Raw genomic sequence first — 23,882 nt, 5'->3', positions numbered from 1 at the left:
TACTTCACAGTCTTTTAAAGCATTTAGCAGAAAGAAAAGTGCTGACGAAGCACTTAAGGAGTTTGCGTGTGCAGGAGAAAAAGGAAGCAGGTTTCAAATGTTGTTTCGTAACGGTTGGGATTGCTTCTGCACACCGAGGGTGGATGGAGAGCTGCCACTTCTAAAGATTAGACACAGCCACCGAAAAAAAGTGGAAAACTTTCAACTGCATGTAATATAAAAAGTACAATCAACGTATGGTGAAGGTAGACCATGACAGGTAAAAGAGAAGTACAGTAGGAAGAAAATGGCTAAGATGATATCTGAAGCAAAAAAGGCACGTTTTTTTTTTTCCCTTTTATAACTGACATGTGTAAACCTGGAAGAGGTCGGCCTGTGTGGGAGCAATCATCCTTTGAAGGGTGGACGTCGGCTAACAGCCCCAAAAGAGTTGTTTCTTATGTCCAAAGTTAATAAAAGCAAAGAAATACACCTTTTAAATGACTAGAAAACAGAGTTCTTCCCCAATGTGACTGAAAGATTTTGTTAAAGCCTCCTATAAAAACTAAAAGTGGAACAGACAGTCTAAAAGCCTATTTAAGAGCATGTTATTAAGCTTGGTTACCTTGTCAGGTAACGGCGACCTGGTAAATTGTATAAACTGTAATCATTTGAAAATGTAGAAAATACCATCAGAACCAGAACATAGATATTTATACGTATCTATTTTAGTTGGCGTTCTGAACGTGAAGGTAAGAAACCTGAGACGACATTGATGTTAGCCTATTTCTCTTGGTGACTATCTTACAAACATTTCCTATTGGTTGTTAAACACTACATCATTTGCTTGACGAAAAACAAAAAACGTATTGTGCTCGCTGTCAGGTTTCTACACAAGACGCCTCTGCTCTTTCCCTCTAGACCCGTAAGCCACTACGCAAAGTTGCATACTCGCTCCCAAAGACATCGTTCGCTCCTCGCCTGGGGTCCTCGGTCCGTTCGTCGTCGCTCTCCTGGGGGTGGTGGGGGCGGGGCGGTGAGGTGAGGTGATGTGGTGGGATTTTTAAGGCATCGTGTCTGTTACGGGGAGCAGTCATCTCTGGTGGAAGAGGAGAGGTTTCACGCTCCCGGCCTTGAATTTTGGTAACTGGTTGCTGATGATCTCGGCCAGCATCTCCGGGAACTCCACGCTCAGGGATTTATTCACAAACGTGTAGAAGCAGAAGCTGAGCAAACCGCCGACCATCTGCAGACACACAGGGGGGGGGGGGATCATCAATACAGTCCTACATTATCAATTGAAATGTTTTAGTCTGTGTCAACCAGGGCTACTGCATGGGAGCTCTCGACATGCTGGTGTAGTGCTTCGCACGTCACTACCAGAACCTGATCTGGCCTTTCTGTGAGGAGTTTGCATGTTCTGCCTCAGATTGTATTAATTCTCTCCGGAAACTAAATCTTTGCTTCTCTGCGTTTGCCCTGTGATGACCTGCACATGGTGCATCCTGCCTGCGTCTCTACCCAACTGGGATCAGCTCCAGCAGCCGCAATCAGACGAATCAGTATAAAAATGCTTCAAAGTACACGGTGTGTGTGTGTGTGTGTGTGTGTGTGTGCGTGTGTTGCAAACTTGATTGGAGCTAATTGAGCAGTATGCGAGCCATGCAGCCCCACCAGTTTATCTGACACTGCAGTTGGTGCAGAAGAGACACGATTAAGCTGCGCGCTGCATTTCTACTGGAAGAAGCGATAATGAACACCCGGATGAGTCATTTTGTAATTTCACACCGCTTTACACAGAGAAAGGGAGAGGAAAAATTCAAAATTTGAAAAATTGTATACTTTTGAAAATGATCTGACACATAACTGAACTGCAGGCCACGAGATAAATACTGGAAGGTAAATACTTTTCTGTGCGTATTTCTCCTCGCTCCTGCACAGTCCTATCATAAAATGAATCACTTTGAAACAAATTGAAGAGGCTATAAAAGGAAAAAGTTGCTTTGTATGTAGATTATATGATGTGACGTGAGGATGCAGAGTGCTGTGTGACTGAGGAATGATGGACCATGTTTTCATAGAGGATATTGGCACAGCTCGGAGTTGTGCTGCATGTTGACTGAACAGAGAACGGCTGCAGGCACTTAGTTTACGTTCTGTACAGACCCAAGAGGATCTCATAAAACTGCAGACAATGACTTTTTAATTGTTAACAAAGGTGGTGTCAGATAAACAAACACACTCATTTATGAGTCCAACAGATAAAAACCTTTCTAGCTGAACAACGGCTTTAAAAAACACGTATCGAACGATTGTAAGCTCTTTTATCGCAACCACATGGTCCCTCCTCCGCAAGAAGAATTTCTGTCTCTGTGGAAGTTTCAAACAAACTGAAAGGTGCAAAATGTAACCCAGCAAATCCTTGACTAATCACCAGTATAGATGGAAACTGATGAAATTGCCTCAAAAACAGCAATGTACGGAACTGCAATGTTCCTCTTTGGGAGTCGATAAGATAACCACGTAGTTCAGTCTCTTCATGTTACTTTTTAACTTTAATGTCTGTCCTCAGTCCAACAAGAGGAGAAAAGGCTGCATATTTTGCAGCAGTTCCTGGTAATCAGCAAATAAATGATAGACACTACAATTACTCACTAACCGAATGCACTAAAGAAGCATAACTCCTACATTTTGAACCTTTAAGGACGATCATAAAAAGCCCACATAAACACAAGTTTATGCTATTTTTCTTTTTAATTGCTGGGTTGATGGATTGGAATGAAAAAAAGCAGGGTTGTCTAGGGACGCTTAAATACAAAAAGCGAAGACAGAACATGAGCCTTGAGCCTATACCGGACAGTTACTTCAACAAATTAATGAAATCAATCACATACATCAGAAAGCTGCAGGTCATCCAGACCCATGTACCCGTGTGAACAGCATAGCTTGGTTGTTTGGGGCGTTTGTACCTCATGCATGGAGTCCAGCAGCTTGGTGAGCTGGTAGAAGCGCTGCCAGTTCTGGCTGGAGTTCTCCTCACGCTTCACAATGGCTTTCCCCAGCTCCTTGATGTATGACATCCGAAGCTCGTCGAACACGGCTTGGCTCTTCAGGCCGTCCTTTGGCACTGTGGGGGAGGAAAACTCAATGTCAGTAACTGCTATAGAAAAGGAAAAGAAAAAAAAAAAAAAACGAACCCCGCCCATCAACTGCGGACAGCGCAGAGCTCTGCAGGAGATCTGAGATCTCACCTGTGCTGAGCAGCAGCAGGACCTTCATGCACAGGTACTCATCGTGGGAAACTTGCAGCCGAACAAACTCGCTGGATATCCTCAGCATCTGCTCACACTGGTCAGCCATGTAGGGCAGCTTCATCCGCTCCCTGGTGGGTCCAAACAATTGATTATTTGGTAAACTCAAGACGTTTTAGTCAACAGGAGAAAGCAGTTCGCTGTAATCTCTCCATAGCTTTACTGTACATGCTAACATTATGTGGGTGATAAAGAATTTCTCAGAAATTAGAAAAGGTGTTAAATGTTATGATGTAGAAGATTAGAACAGTATATTTCAGATGAGAGAGCCTCTGCTCAGGAATCAAGCGAGGACAAACGGATGCAGAAACTTTCACAATGTAAGTGGACGCAATAAATGAAAACTTCAATCATACACCGTCAGGACTATTCCTTCTGATCATTAATGAAACTACAAAAAATATAATGGCAATAAGCTTGAACAGCAATGCCACATTTAAATGCAAATGTAACAACCTAAAAACGAGGCAATCTGCCAAATTCCGTCTCAAGGCTGACAGACAAATCGAGAACATGACCTCTTTAGATATTAAGTACGATTGTGATCAATTTGAGCTCGTGATTACGCGGCGGAAAAAGGCCTATTACAGTCGTGAGCGAGAAGCTGTGCCAGCAGCTTGCTTCACTCAAGAGTCATCAAGTTTATGAGAAGGATGAAACTCTGATTACTGACGACAGCTGACGGACGTGGTTTGATTCTCCGGAGATGCAACACACAGCAGAGAGGAGGGAGAGCGAAACACTGACTTCAACGAACAAATGCTTATGTTTGGCAAACAAGGGGCCAAACCGAAAAGATGCTGAATAAAATCCACAGGCTGGGATGGCTCACATCGGTGCGTTATGTAAAACGCTCTATTTACCAAACCACACACACTTCCAGCCACAACAAGAAACACGTGATTTCACTTGGAGGATTTGAATGAGTCAATTGAGTTTTACCTTCAGTCACAAAATGAAGCGCAGAATGAACAATACATACTCATTGATGACGAGGTCCGGTGCGAAGCAGAGCATGTTGCCGTTGCACTGCTGGTAAGACCTCCAGCCCAAACCAAAAGACATGAGAAAGAGCCAGGAGCACTGCAGCAGAGTCATCTGGTCGTCCAGGTGCAAGTTCCTGAAACCTACACATAAACACAAAGGAAATCAGAATGTACATCACTCAATTTGTCCAAAAATAGTCCCGCAACCAGATTCAGTCCTAAAAAGGTGGAGAATCTGGGTGACATAAGCATGTTTTACCAAAGCTTGAAACTGTTTTCCTGCAAAGAGCATCACAGGGCTGATATTCAGTCTGTTTACTGGATTTGCTCCGTGCCGGCTTTGTTCCAGAGTAAGTACATCCAGATGCAGAGTCAGTTTACACAAATCAAAGCAGACAAGACACCTGGTTGACTCTGCTTCAGTAAACTGCTATGGCCGGTGCACCTGCCAGCTGCATTTAGGGCTGCAGGCGAGACCACGGATAGTATGAAATACTAAAACACTGAAGTCTGTATACATCGCAATGTAGACGTTATACAGGTACAGGCTTGTTTTTACATTACGGACCGAAATCAAACACTCAAGTGTTTATAAGCATAGATATCAACACAGAAAGAAGGCCATTTATGTATGTCATTGTCAATCAATCCCATTCTCCCTTTTACAATCGCACTGGCCTACACAGTGGCAAGTTTACGGCACTGACCTGGCAGAGCCTTGGCCCACTTGACGGCAGAGATGACCTGTCGTCCACCCAGTCTGTTGAGGGTGGTCATGAGGCGGGTGGATGTGTCGGGCAGGGTGCTGTCGTAGCCGGCGTATATAGTGTCGGGCTCGATCGCCTTCAGCAGGGACAACATTGTGGGAACGAGCTGTGGCATGCACTTGGGTAGAAGGGAACGGGCCTCGATTGGTGGAGAGGGAAGCACCTCGGGTGGAGTGTGGTCCTGTCCGCCCTTTAAGCGATTCAGCTTCTTGGTTTTGCGAGCTTGAAAACATGAATGAGCACGCCAGAAACAGTTTAGTTATACATTTCAAAAATTTAGCAGAAGATTCGATCAATCAAAAGATTTAACAGTTTCCTGTTTGCAGTTGGTATCTTACCTTCCAGGTTCATGCCTGCCATCAGACACTTGCGGAAGCGGCATGCTGGGCAGTTCTTCCTCCGGATCTTGTCTATTATGCAGTCGTTTCTCCCGGCACACAGGTAGTTATGCTGCCCTGATGTACCAAAACAAAAAGGATTAAGTACACCACTGTGGCAGTAACTTTTTAAAAATCAAACTGAAAACTGTATTTTCATTCGAGTTAGTGTGCGACACATGTTAAACCAGTCTGTATATTGCAGGTGAATACTAAACAAATGAGGAGATTTAATGGTTTCGGACCTTCCACTGCTCTCTTGAAGAAGACCTTGCAGCTGCCACAGGTGAGAACACCGTAGTGGCAGCCCGAAGCTTCGTCGGAGCACACCAGACAGATTTTATGAGTCCCACTCTTTCCCGACGTCAAAGTTGTTGTGGTTCCCCCCTCTTGTCTGGAGGTAGAACTGGAGGAAGAATATGGAGAGAGGGCAGAACAATTACATGAATGTTTTGTTTCTGAAAACTTATTTCACAGAAAGAGTGCCTGTAGAAATGAAGCAGCTCTTCAAAATGCACTGAAAACCATAACAAGGCAACAGCACATCTTCAGTATGTCGATTAGTTCAGCTGCAGTTCATATTTCCAGTTCAGTCTTGTACCTAAATAAAAACACTACACAAACAAGCTTTACATGCATACATACACCACTGACAGAATGAATACACTCCTTGTGTTCCCCCCCACCCTCATCTCAGTTTTTGGTTATGAAATTATGAGTCAAGAAAAGTGAGTCCCCTTGTGCTCGATTGAGCATCTAAGGCCTAAATTATCTTCAGCTCTGTGGTCAAGTGTGAGACCCAGCAGCTGTCAAAAAAAGCCTTTCGTCCTTTGATTGAACCACAAACATTTCCAGACACAGTCAACACTGGCCTGAGATGCACTTTGCCAAAACAGCCACTAGGGGACATCAGGCTTTGCTGCATCCATGCACCAAAGGTCCACACCTCCTTTTTTAACCCAGTGGCCAGAGTAGCAGCAGCAACAACAACATCGTCCCCACCTACAGGATATTGAGCTTGAGATATGCAATAACTGTGTGCATGTCTGCCACCACAATGAAAACAAACACTTTTGAGGAGAGCTGCTCTACGCAGTCACTACACACACTCTGGCAGATTTGAGCAGGAGACCCGAGTTCACTCAAGAGTTATACAACAGCAGAAAATTAACATGAAAGAAGGCCAGGCCATGGCAGTTAGTGGGTGTAGCAGGATGGGAAAACCTGACTAAAACATCAAAGCATCAAAGTCCAGAAGCCAGAAAAAAACATCAGACGAGGCTGTCTATACATAACAGGACCGGGAGCGTTTTGAGTGCCACTGACAACACACTGAGGTTATTAAATCTGTCCATTAAGCATAACCGTGTCATAATCAGTGAGCTTTCATCTCCTGAGTGTTTTTGACCACATTGTCTCTTACAGCTCACCAAAGCTTTCGCACCAAATCTTGTTTGCTTTTGGGAATGTGGATGCCACAATGTGAGGTGCTCACTCACTAAACACCTCCCTCCTCCCTCCTGGAGCAGCTGGTGAAGGTGAAGCCCAGGGCAGGTTTACTCCAGAACACATCGCGACTAAACCCCCCAAAGCTGACATTTTTAATAACCGCTTTTAACGTCACAAAAAGTTTATTTTCTTTAAAAGAAAATCAGACCATTTTCACCTTAGAGACAAATTTCACCAAAAGATCAATTATAAAAACGCAGTTTCTCATGACACTTTGAATAACCTGAGTAAAAAGAAAATAATTAAAGAGTGCACATTCGAATAAAAAGAAAAAAATATGTATGTATAAGACCACAAATATAGAGAAACATCTGAAAGACAAACAGCTGGGTCTTTGAACAGTTGAGCAAGTACTGAAACAGATAAAGAAAATCTAAGCACAGAAACAGCACATTTCTACTATCTTACTTTTGGGGGGCAGCAACTCAGCGTAACATGAAACCACGTGCCTGTATTTTGGTTCACTGTATATGACAGAAAGCAGGTTCCCCTCCATGGCAAGCTAGTTCTGGTTCAAATGACAAACGTGTGAATATTTTGACATTATCCATAGATCACATGAATACAAGTACCGTTGGAGATATATTTTGGTTTGCACTCTGTGGCTGATAGCTGTTCTCAGTAGCAATTAAAAAAAAAGAAACAACAACAACAACCTATAAATCCATACTAAACAGGACACAAAAAGTAAACAACATTCTGCCATTTATGTCAGGAAGCAGCGATGGCTACACAAAATATTTTCAAATAAACGCTACCGTGTGCTTGCCGTTAGTGTAAAAAACCTATTGTCTGCCAACATATTTGCTGTGGCAAGTTTATAAGGTGCTAATACATTAATACTGCATGTGCAGCTTGTTCCAACATAAAACAACGCTTCACTGTGGCCTTACTGGTGCAAATGAAGAGTCCTGTGCAAAAGGAATTATAACGCAAGAAAGCGTCCACTAATCATCTTCCTGAGAAATGCAGCAAAAAGAATGTATTAAAATCAAACATACATTAGATCATTTACACAGTGCAAGCGTCCATCGCCCTAAAACAGCTCAGGGCTCTTTGGTGGACTTGCAGACAGCTTTTGAAGCTAATTGACTGCTCAGTCTGAAGCATCTTGCATCTCCACAGCTGTTCAGTCGGCTTGGGTGTGAGAGGTTATGGCTGTAGTGGGGGCCCACCATCTATTGTAGGGCTCTCTTATTATCGTACTTGAAGATAGTTCTTTATGAATTGCCCATTGAACCATGAACGTCCTTTTCAACATGTCACAATCAATTAAAGCATTAGTCCCAGTGAGAAGTCTGGCAATTAGAAATCTGATTTCAATAAGTCTGACCACATGAAATATAGCAGATAAGACTGAGACTTGGAAAAAACAATAACAAACTGCAAGAAAAAAATGTTGATACTGTAGGTGAAGCTTGTGATTTAATGGGTCCAAAGTCCCCTGGAGGTTAAAATACCCAACTTTAAGTTGTTCTAAAATATTGTGTGCCTTTATGTTCAGACTAATGAACTAATCCTAATCTAAAGTTTAATTTGTTCAACATGGCAGTTTGTTGTCAGAAACATCCCTAGTTTCGATCAGATGTCTTTCTGACAGATAAGCAGTGAATTATTTTGACATCTGAAACTTTTCCACATTACTGCACGGATACGCAAACACACACATGCATGAAAGCTCATGAAACCCAGTAAGAAGGGTGTGGTGGCCAGCTGAGGGGGCGTAGAGTCTAATAAGCCCAGAGTGATGATGATGTCAGTGGGTGTGTAAAGCTTTGTCCTTTACTGGCCTTCAGAGAAGGTGTCAGCAGGACAGCTTTACTGGAAAGCTTTAGGCTACTGGTTTAAATCCAATTACTGCAGCAGTCAGATGTTTACTACAAGCAAGCCTGAAATGAAGTCACAGCTCCCCGTTGTTTTCTAAAAAACTGAGCTGATTACATTTATACACAACAAATCTGTCTTCAGGATTCTCATTCATGCACACACGCACGCACGGTGATATGTGGATACTGAATTTCCTCTTTCTGAAACCATCTGTTGAAGTGAGTACTCACTATCAACAGGAAGTTCTTGCATTCCCTTTGAGTTTACTGTCGGTCAGAGCTCGACCGCAGCTCAAAGGCGGAGACATGCAGAGATGGGTCTTAACTTTATTGACAGCAGGGCTGAAAAAGTTATCAGCTTACAGCTCCAGGAGTGTGATCGATCACCTCGAGTTTAAATGAGTAAATCCACGGCACACTTGCGATCATTCTGGTGTCCCAATGCCCTACTTCATTCATAATCCCCTTATAGATGTGAGTGTCACGAGTAGCTCAGCAAACCCCTCTCTATATCCCTTATGTCTGTGTAATTTCAGATGAGTAGATATTTGACCTCCGCTCTTGCACTGTGCTTTTGCCTTTACTCCATTATGTTTTGTTCATGTAAAGGTTGGCTAATAATACGGGTTTAACACTGGACCCACTTATGATCTTACCAAAAACTGAACTTGATGAGGGGAGCACTTGAAACGCTTAGGGAAGTGTTCCTTCCCCCGAAGTAAAAGCCACCGATATAAAGAGGAACTGGTCTGCACGCTCTGATTCACACTCACAAGCTGGACAACAACATGGCGCCTATGAAGAAGTGGAGAAACTTGAGTTGGTTTTTTTTTTAAACAAGGCTCCGGTTCTCTAAAAATATCTACCTCATGTGCTCTCCAATAATAACAGCATGTCTTTACAGATACTTTACAGTGGTGCAACATCTTCACTCATAAGCCATGCTGTCACAGCATATCAATACAATGGGGACAAAGCACCGTTTGGCGGAGCCTCACGTCACCATGAAGTGTTTTTATAGCTATTATGCTCATTCACTATGAAGGCCATTAACGAGACTCATGTGATACTTTGGATGTCCCTCTGTGTCATTGTCTGCAAAGAGCCTCAGTCTTCATGCTGCATTGACAAACATGTTTCAATAACAGCGACACTCTACAGCCCAAAGCAGCAACTACTGCTTGGCTGCAAATACCAGAGGAGGAAACTGAAGCTAACTCATAGCTGAACAGAAGCAAAACAACCCCGAAGGAGTTGAGTTTCCATATTAGTTTCCATAATAGGAGCCATTAGTAACTGTATGTAGAGGGGAAGTGGCTTCCTGGATTGTAAAATGAATTGGGAGTCAAGCTGGTGCTACTGTGTGCATGACTGTAATACCTTTCACTGGATACTGCTGGAAGTGGGAGGGACCTTATCCTTAAGTTTGATTCTGCTGACTCAACAACTATAGAAAATCAGTTAGAAGAGCAAATACAGATACACTTTGTAGTGTCCTCTAACCTTGATATGAAATGTTCTATGAGCTCAATCAGTGTGAAACACAAATAAGAGTAAAACACAGACGACCCAAAGCTGTAGTTACATGGGAATGCAGTAATATCATGAAAGCGATTGGAATGGCTGGCATTTGATCTGGTGCACTCACTCGGCGCCAGATGTGGGGAGGCGGGAGGGAAAGTAGGTCAGAAGAGTGAGCGCTTCGCGGCAGCGCTCTGTGGTCCGCCTTCCTGCCTGCCACAGCTCTCATGACACACCCACACGCCACACATGTGCATACCTTAACACTCATGCATTATACACAAAGCTAAAAGACACGTACACACAGTATCATAAAATGTGATTTACAGCCGCTGAAAGCTTCTGCTGACCGTCAAGGTCTCTTGGTTGCAGGAAGCCAATCAGAGGACGGAGTTAGGGAGGTAGCAACGGGAGTGGGTGGGGGCGAGAGAGTGAGAGAGAGAAAGACAGACAGAGAGAGACTATAGCCTATTTAGATGAGGGGTGGAACAAGGCATGTCTGAGCATTAAAATGCAACTCCGACCAAAGATTACACTGAAAATACAAAGCCCAGGCTGAGCGCTTACATTCACACACAAAATAAAAGCTTTAAAGAAATATATCCATACGCACATATATATATATATATATATATATATATATATATATATGCACTTTAGACCATGAACTACTCATGTATCAAACCACAGCTGATACACATGACAGCTGTTACAGACAGTAATTTACCTCAACACAGACAGTGTGGTGTGAATTGAAGACCAACACCTCATACTGATGGCCTGGTAAAGTTAAAACTATATCTGCATGATAAATACTCAGGACTTAGCCATTCAGAAAGTCATTCAACAGGTCTCTCCAATGCCCTGCGAGCATGGCAGTTGTCCACAACACAAGCCCAAGGGCAAGATTCTTTGGAGGAGCAGATAACCAATGCCAATGCTGAAAAGGTTTGTATATATACATACACACATATGTACATACACACAAAAGTGTGTGAGCGTTTGTGTTGAATTGAATAATAATAAATTATAGTATGCATTAAACAATCTTTGGAAAAACCAGGAGGAGATGTTAAAAGCGTTTCCTGCAGCATAGAAGTCACAAACTGTTTTCATAAAGCTTCAAGTTGGACAAGAGTCTATTTTTGAGTGGTTTCCCTTCTGAGCTTCATCCAGCAGTGACTCACAAGCAGTTTCCAAAGTAGACTTAGTATCCCCACACGTGAAATGTACCACCTAAGTGAGATCACAGCTTTGGCCCGGCAATGCGTATTTCAGTTTGTGCTGCACTGCAGACTACGAATGAGAAGGTCAGCCAGTGTCTGCCCATTACCATCACTCAGCAATCAAATTGGGATGACGTTTTTTTAATTATTGATGGATCAGCTCAATATTTTCCTCGATTAGCTGGTTGGTCAATATAATATCAGAAAATAATCTAGAAAGTCCACAGCCACATGTCACTGCAAACATGCAGAAGGGAGAATGTGTCGTTTGTGGTTGTACTTACTACGTAGCACTGGAAAGGAGAAAAGCCCTCACAGCAAGGCAGAACCAAAACCAATAGTTGCACAAATGACAGCAAAAGTACACAAATGTGTCAGTTGCATGTGAGCTCTTTTCTCAGGGATCCACTGCAGTGGGATTTAATTCAGCTAACCTGTAGTGCACGACAGTCCGTCAACAACAATAAAAATAAACTCAGTTGTTTCGTTCTACTTGAATTACGGAAGTAATGTCATTTATGGTGAACCCATTAGTCAACACTAGAGGACAAAACAATCAAGTTATAAAAGCGTCTCCATCGAAATTACTTTACATGCTGAAAAAATGATTGTTTTTGTGTAAAAATGCAATGGTGGCTAACAAGCACTTCTTTGTCGGCATGAAAAAGCTGCTCTACTTCGAGCCACTTCAAGCCCTCCTGCTATAAACAGTCCCCCAATCACACTATGCTTCAGAAGCCTCCCAGAAATGTCAGTAGCCCACAGCATATGCAGATTATAATCTCCATATTTACAGATCATTTCTTGTTTTGACAAGAGGTCAAAACAAAACTGAATGGGCTGGGTTAATCACGAGCAGAAGAGGAAATGCTCCACTAAAAATAAAGGTTACATAAGACGGGACTACTGAGGCTCTGTGTTATTTAATAGGGCATTCACATTTCATAATTTGAAAGCTGTCAACGGTCTGGATTCAGTGCGAGTGCGTGTCGAGCAGGTCCTGCTACATGGTCAAAAGAGCCGTCTCTTGATGAGGGTGTGTATTTTCCAAAACGAGAACAAAGTAGAGCATTTCTCAAGGTGAAACATTCCTCCAAGTGCATGTGTATGTGCACACTTGTGTATGTGGATGGGCTGGTTACGAGTCAAGCCATAAAGCCAAGTAGGATAGTTAACTTCTGTTGTGTTATATTAAGACACAAGCTTTGCAAAAACACGGGTCATGTGAGACACGTTAGGTGAAGTTACCGACTAGTATGTGCGTCGCACTAGCGCTTGAGGACTGCACCGGGGCAATGCAGCAACCCCATATGGACAGGGGGGCTGTTTATGACCCAAAGAGCTATTTTGTGCCACTTTCCACGACATAAAATCTGTCTGGAGCTGGAAACCATCTTTAACCTTGGGATAACACACACACACACAATATATATATATATATATATATATATATATAGAGAGAGAGAGAGAGAGAGAGAGAGAGAGAGATATAGATAGCGAGAGAGAGAGAGAGAGAGAGAGAGAGAGAGAGAGAGAGAGAGAGAGAGAGAGAGAGAGAGAGAGAGAGAGAGAGAGAGAGACATAAACACACAAAAACCTGTTATGCTGCACTGCAAAACTACAATTCAGAACGGAAGACATATATTGTATATTTTATTGCAGTTTGTGTTATTTTGCTTTTCTGACAGGTTTTGCTTCTTTCTTTTTGCAAAAAATAAAGTTGTAGTTTCTCTTCACATATCAAACATACAGATAAATCAACATTGTTAGAAATTAAAGCAAATGAGACTGTACTCATTATTTGAATTGGTGATTTCAGACTGAGCTAACCAAGAGGTGTGTTTGGAAAGAAACGCAGTTGACAAACTATTGTAACCTTTCTTCTTCCAAATAGGATCAAAAAGGTTTTTTCAAAGTTTTAGGGAGTCACCTCAGAGGAGCTAAAGAGCTGCATGCCGTGCAATGCAGCAGGCCCTGGGGACACGGCAGGTCAGCTACCTGGTGCTAATCACACTTAGAGCAGGAAGCAGCAGCACCGTTGCGTGAGAAGAGGGAGGAGAGTTTAACCTGATTGAAACCGCCCGCCAACCACAAAACCAACACAGCGCTGAGTTCAACTAATTTAAACCCACTAAATGTCACACGCATAGAGCACTGCAGAAAAAAAAAACTTTCACTCACCCCTCTCGCACACACAAAAAACAATTAGGCTTCACAGCTCATGCACAATCCCACGTTTAAACACACACGCAACTTTAGAGAACACAAACACAGTGATTAGAACCTCATCTTGAACCAAGATGAGGCGCATCATCCCATGTCTCGACCCATCTGTTGCTGGTCACTAAGCAATGAGACAACTGACAGACAGTTGTGCAGACGGCACCAAGCATTACTCTCACAAATCCCAACCACATCAGTGCACTGGCTGACGTGCAGCGCTCCTGCGTGCCAATCTTTGAGCTGATCACTCTCGGTCAGATACGGAATCAGACAGGCGTGAATGTAAAAGAGACACAAACAAAAACGCCTCTAAGACAGCCGTTTCTGTCACACCACTGTTCTCGATAGGGCCCCGGAGCCTCATTCACAGCTGAAACCATAAAATCCGTCAGGCCAGCAAAGTCATAACTGTACAAAAGACACTTTGTGGTGCCATGTGCTGTACAAGCACCGTGACTCTGTGCTCTCTTTCCTCTAAAAAAGAGCTCCCTCGTACCAAATCACAACTTAAAATTCAAAATTCCGTATAACAAGAACGTCTGAAAGGTTGTTTTTTTTCCCCCAGTCCTCCCTACAGAAGTCATTAAATTCTTACAATGCAGCCGTGACCAATCAGTTAAAGCCACAATTCATTCATTTATATTGTTGAATTTACAGTCTCATCTGCTTCAAGTGCAGACAGTTTAGATCTGGGGTTTATATTTGGTGTGACGCAGCTGGAAGATATACATATAAAAATAAAATTAAAAAAAACAACAACTCTGAAATAGAAAAAAATGCTGAAACTGGAAAATGAAAAGGGTACTGAGATTTCACATCAAGAATACAAACAATATGTTCAGGCTTGTTCGGTCCAGAGAAAAACGATCAACTGTCTTGGATAAAAGTGGAATTCCCCTGGCTTTCAAACGGCACATCCTTTCTCACGTCAGGCCTCACTGTTTGTTACTTACGTTGCCGCCACATCCTATAGAATCCGCAGCCCTGCCCCCCAGGGTTAACAACCTCAGGGGTTAACAACCAGGCATTTTTGCCAAGACCCAGGCTTACTTTACTGCTATGGTAACCAACACCGCCAACCAACCCTGCGAGGAGCCGTTTTTGTTCAGGCTTATCAAAACATCGAAAAGAGCCACAGTTCCTGCAAACTCTCACAAGTGGACAAAAATAGAGCGCTAATGCTATACCTGTTGTATTAACAAACCACAGCAAGAATACCACAGTGTGAGATAAGGAAATCCCCATTGGTGGTTAAATATAAAGGTTTAAATTAACTTTCAAGAATACAGCTTCAGTCCAGTAAAGATTTTTTACAACCAGATGTTCAAAAAAAGAGCAGGGAGCTACACATTCAACTGAATACATACTGTTGTATGTTGCCTGTGCCGCCTAACAAAAAGCACAACCTAATGTAAACTGCAAGTCAAACATGTTCAAGAACTAAAATGTTTTCTATTGCCAAGAAATCCAATGACCATGGTTTCCCTTTTAACTCGCAAAACTGCTTGCATACTTGTGTTCAAGCAGATTTAAGCTATTTCATCATGAATGTATTTGATTTGTTCACTACACAGTATTTACACCTGATATCAGGTTTGAATGTAGTTCTGATGACCATAGCCTCCCCTTCACCTATGAAACCAATAAACTATCTCTGAAATTGGTTGGCGGCCTCCAAGAACAAAGACAGCAGTCACATGTGGCCCGTGGGAGACCAGCTGCTCATGTCTGTTATGATATATTTTACATTAGGAGACCCTGTTTTTATTCTCCTCCTTGTCCATCATGGACATACAGATTTACAGTTTGTCCAGAATAAATCTGATGATAAGAGATTAGATAAGACACACACACACCTACACAGAGGTAGGTGTGTGTGTGTGTGTGTGTGTGTGTGTGTGTGTGTGTGTGTGTGTGTGTGTGTGTGTGTGTGTGTGTGTGTGTGTGTGTGTGTGTGTGTGTGTGTGTGAGCTCATGAAGTGGAAAAGCCTGGACGGACACTGCTGATAATCACTGTTGTGCGACTAGTTAAGCTGATTTTTCAATGTCCACTTCCGTGAGACGCGATAGCCGAGTTGAGCTTTAAACAAAACAAATTAATCTGAGGTAGAAAAAATTAAATAAATTCAGTGCTGGTTCAAAATTTAGTGAACGGCTGAAGCTCAAATGCTGGACATAGGTTTCTCAAGTGTGAGAACTGTTTTCAAAATAGAAGATGACTCCTGTCCTAAATAGGTGGGTCAGGTGTATGAAGCCCCTCTCTTCTTCTGGGCCTTTGTTTACGGCTCTCGAATTACAGGAGCCATCGGAGACGCTCCAGTTACAGCACTGAAACCATTTTCTAACATGCAAGGTTATGATGAGGTGAAGCATAGGGCGATGTAAACAATCAATAGGCTGTTTGAGTTGAAGAAAACTAGCAGCTAGCGAGAATCTGTGAGACAAACACTGAACAGTGGCATCAGTTTGTCCTGAAGGACAGCAAAACAGAACATAACATAACATGTAGAAGTGTTTATTGTGAATGCTGGAAGAAGATCCAACATACAACCTTGAAATAATACTGCAATATTCATCATGCTTGAATATCCTGTTTATAATAAAATGTCACCCTAACTTTAAAAAGTTATATTACAAACGTCCTTCAAAGTTTTATCAAAATGTATCACTTTTTATTTGTAGACAACAGTATCTGAAATTGAGATTGAAATAAATGAGCTTCAGGTTGTGTTTTTGTCGTTAATAAATTACCTACATTATTTCAAGACAAAGTGCAATTTCAAAAGTTTCTTAAAAGTCTGGCCCGAGTCAATTCCATCATATGAATTATTACCTTATTTTATATTGGGCTAACAGTTCCTTAGTGATACTACACAACATAATTACTCATGCAAGGAAAGAGTATCGATAATCTAACAAACTCGACATGAGTGAGTAAAACATAACTGCCGCAGATGTTGCTCACCTGGTGAAGCTGGAGAAGGATGGAGAGCTTGAGAAAGGCTCATTCACCCTGTGGATTGCAGAACTGCCCCCAACAATCTGGTTTCGGTTCCAGGTCCCACCAATGGTCATCACTGGGAGGCTGGCAACGGACTTCTGGTCCTTCTGCTGCTGAGGGTTGCTGTTTCTGACTCCAAAGTGGAAGCTCTGGCCCCCCGAGGTGCTCACCCCGCAGATGGAGATTGGGTTAGCGCCTGGCATGTCTGTGGACGACGTGCCGCTAATTTGGCAGTAGCCCTGGACCTCAGACGTCTTCTCCTGTTTTATCACACCTGGAGTGCAGAGGTGAATGAAGCCTGTATCTTTTTCCTTTTTCACCAGTGCAGACAAAGTGGTTGTTGGGGTTAGGGAAGCAGAGGTGGACACGCTGGAGCTGGACTGTTCTGGGCTTGTCATGTTGCTGCTGCCATTAAGAGCAACAGAGACCGCTGCAGTGGTGTTACTGCTCTCAATTACAGCGGGCTTCACGTCCCTTTCTGAGCTGCAATCCACCAGCAAAGAATCGTCTGCGAGAGTGGAGAGAAAAGCATCATCCCCGACATAAAAGTCTGATGGGGAGCCAGTCAGGTCAAAGTCCTGAAGCAGGTCCAGAGTGTTGTCACTGAACAATTTCTGGCCCACGTCCACATCTTTCCCAATTTGCTCAAAGGGATGATCTAAGTCAATGGGGTCTTGCTCTCCTTTATCCATGGAGAAGTCCTCTGTTTTCATGTGGAAGAAGTTAGGATCTGAACCTCCAATCAGTGAATCCATGGAGGACTGGGTAATGTCTGTTATCGTGGCTTCCAACTGTGGCAAATTCTCTGCCCCAGTTTGGCATCCAAAAGAAGCAGAGGTCTGTGTCTGAGGCCTCTGATCTCTGGGCAGGCCCCTGGGCTCTATGATTTCAAGCAAAGAGCCTATGGTGGCAGTGACAGATGCAGAGGTGAGCTTTTCTGGAACAGGACTGTTGCTGAGGCCGTTGGGCACCTGTCCTGGCTGCATCAAGGGGTTCGGTGGAAGAACGACAGAGGTGATGGACACGGCACTGTGAGGAGCCACTTTCAACAAACCTCCCTCCTCAGGGCTTTCGGTGTAGACCAGTTTGCTCAAATGGTCATCTCTTCTGAATATTATTTTCTTCACTCCACCTTTATCCATCTTTTGGAGAGAGAACAGAAATAAGAACAAGTGTTTAAACTCACAAATGTGACCAATGGACTTTCAAAAACACAGTGTGACCCAATCTATAACTGTTACAGCCAGGCAGAAGAGATATCTATGGCAGGGGTCCTATTCCTGCCCCCCTGAGGGGAGAGGCATCATGAATGTATAATGTAGTCAGCTACAATGAAGTCACTATAAGATGTGGGACAAAGATGGACGGCTTGCCACTGAAACCAAACACAGATGTGGGCCAAATATTACAATAATCAAACACTTTGAGACAAGCTCGTGATGTTAAGACACATTGTTGGGTGTCCTACCATGACAAATACATATTATAGTTATCCTCATGTCACATTCGAGACGTTTTCCTGCTAAGAATACAGAAAGCCATCGATTTTAGTGAGTTCTTGAACACATATGTGCATGTAAAAACATTTACTGCTCCAGTTTTGTTCAGTGCCTCTTCTACCAGAGGTCAACAAGATGCACGATAATGGGTGGCGGTGACGTGGATGTGTAAATAGTCAATAGTAACATGCACACAGAATCTGAATTAAAATACACCTAAGAGGCGAGTCGTACAATATCTTAAAGGCTGATAATCAGTCTTGTTTTGTTCACGGAGACGAGCAGCATACAGAGAAAGATTTATAAAAAAAAAAAAAAAAAAAAAAAAAAAAAAAAAACAGTAAAAAGCGTTAGGGTGTTATCATTACGCGTGTTGGGAAGCTGCAGTGCGATGCAGTTTGCAGCTGGTGCCCCTGCAGGGTGCAGGTATTTCACAGTTAACGCAGAAAAAGAGTGAGGAAAGTTGTTCCTGTGAGCGCGCTCAGCCACATTCAGGGAAGCAGGCTAACTGCGTTAGCTCTGACAGTTAGCAACATGACAAATAAAACGCAGACAGTCGTGCGTAATGGTTGTACATTATTGTTGCCGTTGCTTCAGCTGACACCAAATACGGATTCTTCAACATATTTATGAGAGCCGCGAAGTATTTAGTTAATGCTGGCTTGGTGCTAACTGTTGGTATGCTACTTAGCATTGTGGCTAACAGTTAAAGCGGCTGCGTGCTTTCATTTCGCTCCAATGCCGTTGACACTAATGTTAGCCTGCGAGCTAACACTCCATATAAATGCCTTTTTATTTTAACCACCTAAACACATTTAATCGCTGCACTGTTTTGTGGGGGGGCTAACGCAGATGTCTGGACCGTAATGAGACGAAAACGACATATTTACCCTTGAAATGACTGGTTGCTGATATGTGTCCACAGGTCGTCTGTCAACATTGTTTTGGTAGAAAGTGGCAGTTCACAACACGCTGGCTGGCTCTCTAAACGTTGCTTCCTCAGGCGTCGTATATCGACGCTACATGTTTGGAATAGACGACGAAACGCGCCGAGCCGAGTGGGTCCGCTCGGTTTGCTGTCTTTTACGGGTCCGAGCGAGCTGAAAGCCGTCATGCAAAACGTTAAAGTGGCTAAGCTATGGGGATTTGTAGCTAGCCATTAGGAAAGTAGGCGCTAACCTCCAGGAAAAACATTGCCTACAAAATGGAGAACCGGGGAAGGAGGCAGCCCCCATGGCCGACCTGTTTACAACATGCTGCCCTGCCCACTGCTGGCCGAGGTGGGGAACTGCAGCCAGGCAGCGCCGGGTCAGATTCTCAGGAGGAGGCAGACAGGCTGACGTTTATGAATGAAACCTCTGCTGTCAACACAGAAATACACTCCTCTTTACCCCTGAAACCAATCAGAATGACATCCACACATCCATACAAAAGTTATCCACGCAAAACTATTAGAAATACATGAGAGGTGATCAATTTCACAATGTATATCTTCAGGGAAAAGTGAAACCAACCACAAAGAGACACAATAAACAACTAATGACATACAAAATGGCAAATTTGAGATATTGAATGATCACAAATATTTGTAAAATGATTCAAAAAGAGGCATAAAGCATACACCACGACCATAAAGCAGGGGTGTCAAACACATTTTAGCAGTTGGTAGAGCGGATCATCTATCAATGGGAAAGTTGCAGGTTCGATTTCCTATCTGTCCACATGTTGAAGTATCCCTGAGCAAGACCCTAAAACCCAACTGCTCTCAATGAATGGACAAAGCACCTTGCACGGCAGTCGACTCCATTGCGAATGTGTGTGTGAATGGATGAATTTGATATACAATGTAAAGTGCTTTGGGGACTGCTTATGTGGTTGAAAAGCCCTATATAAGGGTTAGGGTTATCAATTACAGCTAAATTATATCATCAGTAGGCCATACTAGTAAAATAATGCCATTAAAACCTTTAAAAATAAATGTTGACGTTATTTTTTAAATATACATGTTGGAAATGTCTGTATTTATTACCCAAACCAAACAATTACTACCAACATTTTTTACAATCTGAACATAAATCCAAATCTAATGAAACCTTCTGGTGCAAAATACAGTGAAATGTCCAAAAACATTCTCATACAGCCGTTGCATTATGTCTTATGTCTATAATGTTTTACAAACTCACCCTGACAACATGATTTTTAACATTGAGGTTGCTCGCTTTCATGCCAATATTTCAGCTTGGGTCTCAGTGTTGTGTTGTGGATGAAATATATCCATAACGGAAAACAGGCATTCTACGAGTGAACTCCGAAACCAAGACGGATAATGAATGAATGTATTTAAGTCAAAACTTTCAGAATAAGATTTAATATTGGAGATCATAGATTTATCAGTGAGCACATGTTAGCGTAAACACTAAAATAATTTTCATCTCAGAGGAAGGGTCAAACCAAGCAGAAAGAGACCTAACACACAATAAAAACAACCAAAAAAAGACAAAATTAAGACAGTAAATGGTCACAAAAAAATCATGCAAACTGATTAAATAAAGACAAAAAGGAATCATAACAAACTATGAACATAATAGCCTTTTAGTTATTGAGTGCGTTTTATAGCTTTCGCTGTCCCAATGTGCTTTTAACTAATAAATCACACTCACCATTGACATGCAATCACTGTCACGCAGACACACTGTGGCTGCTGCAATGTTAAATGCTCGGACACCATCAGGAGCTAATCTGGGTTCAGTTAACACTTCAACACATGGCAACATGTGGGACCAAACCGCCAAATGGACGAAGGCCTTCTCTACCAACGGAACCCGGGAACAAAAAGCTGTTGGTTCAATTAATTTTTCAATTATGCAGATCGCTCAGGAACAACATGAAGCCAACCAAAGTGGAATACAGAGAAGCTGTAAAACAACCACCGAGATGCAAACGCATCCATATAACTCACAAACTGAAACAGAAATCAATCCTGGAAAAACACAAAGCAACCACAAAGAGACACAATTTTCAATGCAAATAAATACAAAAGAGACAAAGAGCTTTTGGTGGATTTTATGAAATGAAAACAGGTACAAGGACCCAAAGGAATCAGGGGTTAACCCAACACTTATATACATGGTACACACAAGGCACAGGAAACCTAAAAAAAAGATCGTTATGAAACAAAAAAGGATCAAACTGAAAAACAAAACCACCGTGCAACAACAAGCTACAAAAGCTAGTGGGACGACTGCCTATGAATGCAGAGGATAAACACATTTTGAAAAGAGAGAAATGCACTCCTATCCTGTTCTTCTGTTCACTCACAGGATTCGTCATGTGCCTCTCTTTAACATGATTCTAACAGCATGTGTGATATCTTAAATAATTCAAAACTTCAAGAATCTGTAAAATAGAGCATTGCATCCATATAGTTACCACTGTGGTGGCCAACAGGGCTGCTTCAATGCAATCACAGACCAGACGAACACATTCATACTGTAACATGATTTTCTTAGTAACATTGAAGAACTGCCAGACGATATCCTGGTGAAAAGTGACAGAAACACTCAATAACTGAATGAAGTTAGTTGACTCTGAATGAAATGCATTTATTTCATAATGCCCACGTGCTGTTATTCCCATGATTGAAATAAAATAACCCAACACATAACAGTAACTGCCGTGAGTTCTTCACATTTTATCCATCAACATACAGCGCTGTTTTTAAAATGTATCCAGGCTCACAAGAAAAAACCCCATTACCCAAACAACGCTGTCTAAAAAGTGTAAAGAGACTTAGTGCTTTATAGCATGGAGCAAATGGTGCGTCAGCATTTGTCTCCACTTACAGGATTGTTCTTGCAGCTGCTCAGCGTGGTGTTTCACTGTGTTGCAGCTGTTAATGGGGCAGTAAAGAGACAGACAGCATGAGGAATCCTGAATGGACACTACCTTTACCCACAATGGAGTGTGACGAGCCTTCAGGACAGATTAAAGAACTGTAAAAAAAGGCCGGGCTAAATAATGCTACTTTGAAATATAATGATGATGCTTTAGGCTCTATTGGGAGTCGAATCTAAAAGAAAGAACACATATTGAGTCTTCAAACAACATCATAGCAGGGCTCACTTCTTGTAAGTCTATGTTTCTGTCAACTCAGAGCAGGAAGGATTAAGTGGGTGGAGATGCCTCACATCTTTTCTACACTGCCCATTGCTCCGGATGGTTGATACAGAATATTTGGACTCATCCACCTTCACTACCTGTACTGAATGTCATTCACACACACATGCTTCCCATCTTCCCTTTTATATCCAGTGCAGGTCCCATCTCTCCTGGTTCCACCTGGTAAATATCAGTTAACTGATAGTAAGTATCATTAACTAAAGTATAAGTATCATTAACTAATATAATCAGATAATTAACATAAGTAACATAATTAAGTAACATAATGAACAGAAGTATCATTTACCTAAACATATAGTAGTGCACTACCCTCTAAGGGCTAAAGAAAACACACAGTCATTGTAACTGACAGAGCTGCAATGGTAACCAGTGAATTAACTCCTAATAGTTATAGACATCAACCAAAAATGTAAAACTTTGGCTTGTAATTAGAATACATGAGATCTAAATGCCTGTCAGTAAATGTAGAGCAACATCAAAAAGCCTGTATCCAGAGGGCACGTAGAGAAAGATGTAGAACACTACAGCGCTGTTACTGTACATGTCGTGCAGAAACCTGCAAACTACAACTCACACATTTGGCTCTTTTATCTGGAAATATGAGTAAATGGAAAGTGAGTGGGAGAAGAGGAAATAGGGAAAGGCTTTAATGTGTGTACAGGGATAACAGCTCTGCAGAGAGGTTTGAACTGGTGTCAATTGTTGCTCTCTTGGCTGACAAAGAGGTCCACATGTAATCTTTAATGACATGCACATTTACTGATTTCCACACCACAAGAACCAAACAAACAGTGTAAATTAATCATTTACGTTTTTCACAGCAAATGATTTCCATGTGTGTAGTAAAAGAATAAGCTACAGCCTGTTTCAGAAGAATGGATTTTGTTTTCATGCAGTGTAAATGTATTTTCTACAGCATCTTTTACTATCTTTTGCTCGGGCTCCATGCACCGCAGATTATAGGGCTAAAGCTGTGCAAACCCCACAGCTGACATTTTAATGTTACAGCACATACAGATTTCTTACTTCATGGTCAGCTGGGAGCCATACTGTCCTACATTATTCATGCCAAAGTTACATGATATTTAAGCCTTACCCAAAGACACTGTCTGACCTGGGAGCTCTGCATGGAAATGAGACAGGAAAACTGGCTCTAATGGGAAAATGAGCAAGGTGAATAAGAAATTGGGTTTATAGCACACATGGGAGGGGAATCATCCAAGAGCAAATTGTTGAGAATGAACTTCATGTACAAGCCCAAGACCAAATATTCAGCTGTGTGTGTGACTATAAAATCACTTATCTGCAAAGTAAGAGACAACTACTTGTGTTATTCCCGATACAGCCTATCTGGGGGCTAAGGTCGCACTATCTACAAAACGCTACAATATCATTCATAATATAAGAAGTAAAACCTCATATCACAGCAACAGAGATCAGCATGCTCACTGTGGCTCTAAATCCCCACTGTTTGAATC

The 23,882-nt window shown here is 42.2% G+C and overlaps 1 protein-coding gene across 1 annotated transcript; it reads right to left on the bottom strand.

Annotated features, from left to right (window-relative positions):
• Positions 1 to 332: 332 nt before the first annotated feature.
• Positions 333 to 19,424, bottom strand: nr3c1 (nuclear receptor subfamily 3, group C, member 1 (glucocorticoid receptor)). The gene is made up of 9 exons (XM_080465640.1): positions 19,116 to 19,424; positions 16,691 to 17,868; positions 5,666 to 5,826; positions 5,382 to 5,498; positions 4,984 to 5,265; positions 4,273 to 4,417; positions 3,231 to 3,361; positions 2,949 to 3,106; positions 333 to 1,225 (listed from the first exon to the last, which is right to left on the bottom strand). The coding sequence occupies exons 2-9, from the start codon at positions 17,866 to 17,868 to the stop codon at positions 1,073 to 1,075; spliced, it is 2,325 nt and encodes a 774-aa protein (XP_080321766.1). The 5' UTR covers positions 19,116 to 19,424; the 3' UTR covers positions 333 to 1,072.
• Between the last annotated feature and the right edge of the window lie 4,458 nt (positions 19,425 to 23,882).

The sequence above is a fragment of the Lipophrys pholis genome (genome assembly GCF_963383615.2).
Source record: "Lipophrys pholis genome assembly, chromosome: 6".
Taxonomy (NCBI): Eukaryota; Metazoa; Chordata; class Actinopteri; order Blenniiformes; family Blenniidae; genus Lipophrys; species Lipophrys pholis.
This window is presented reverse-complemented; position numbering and strand designations above follow the sequence as displayed.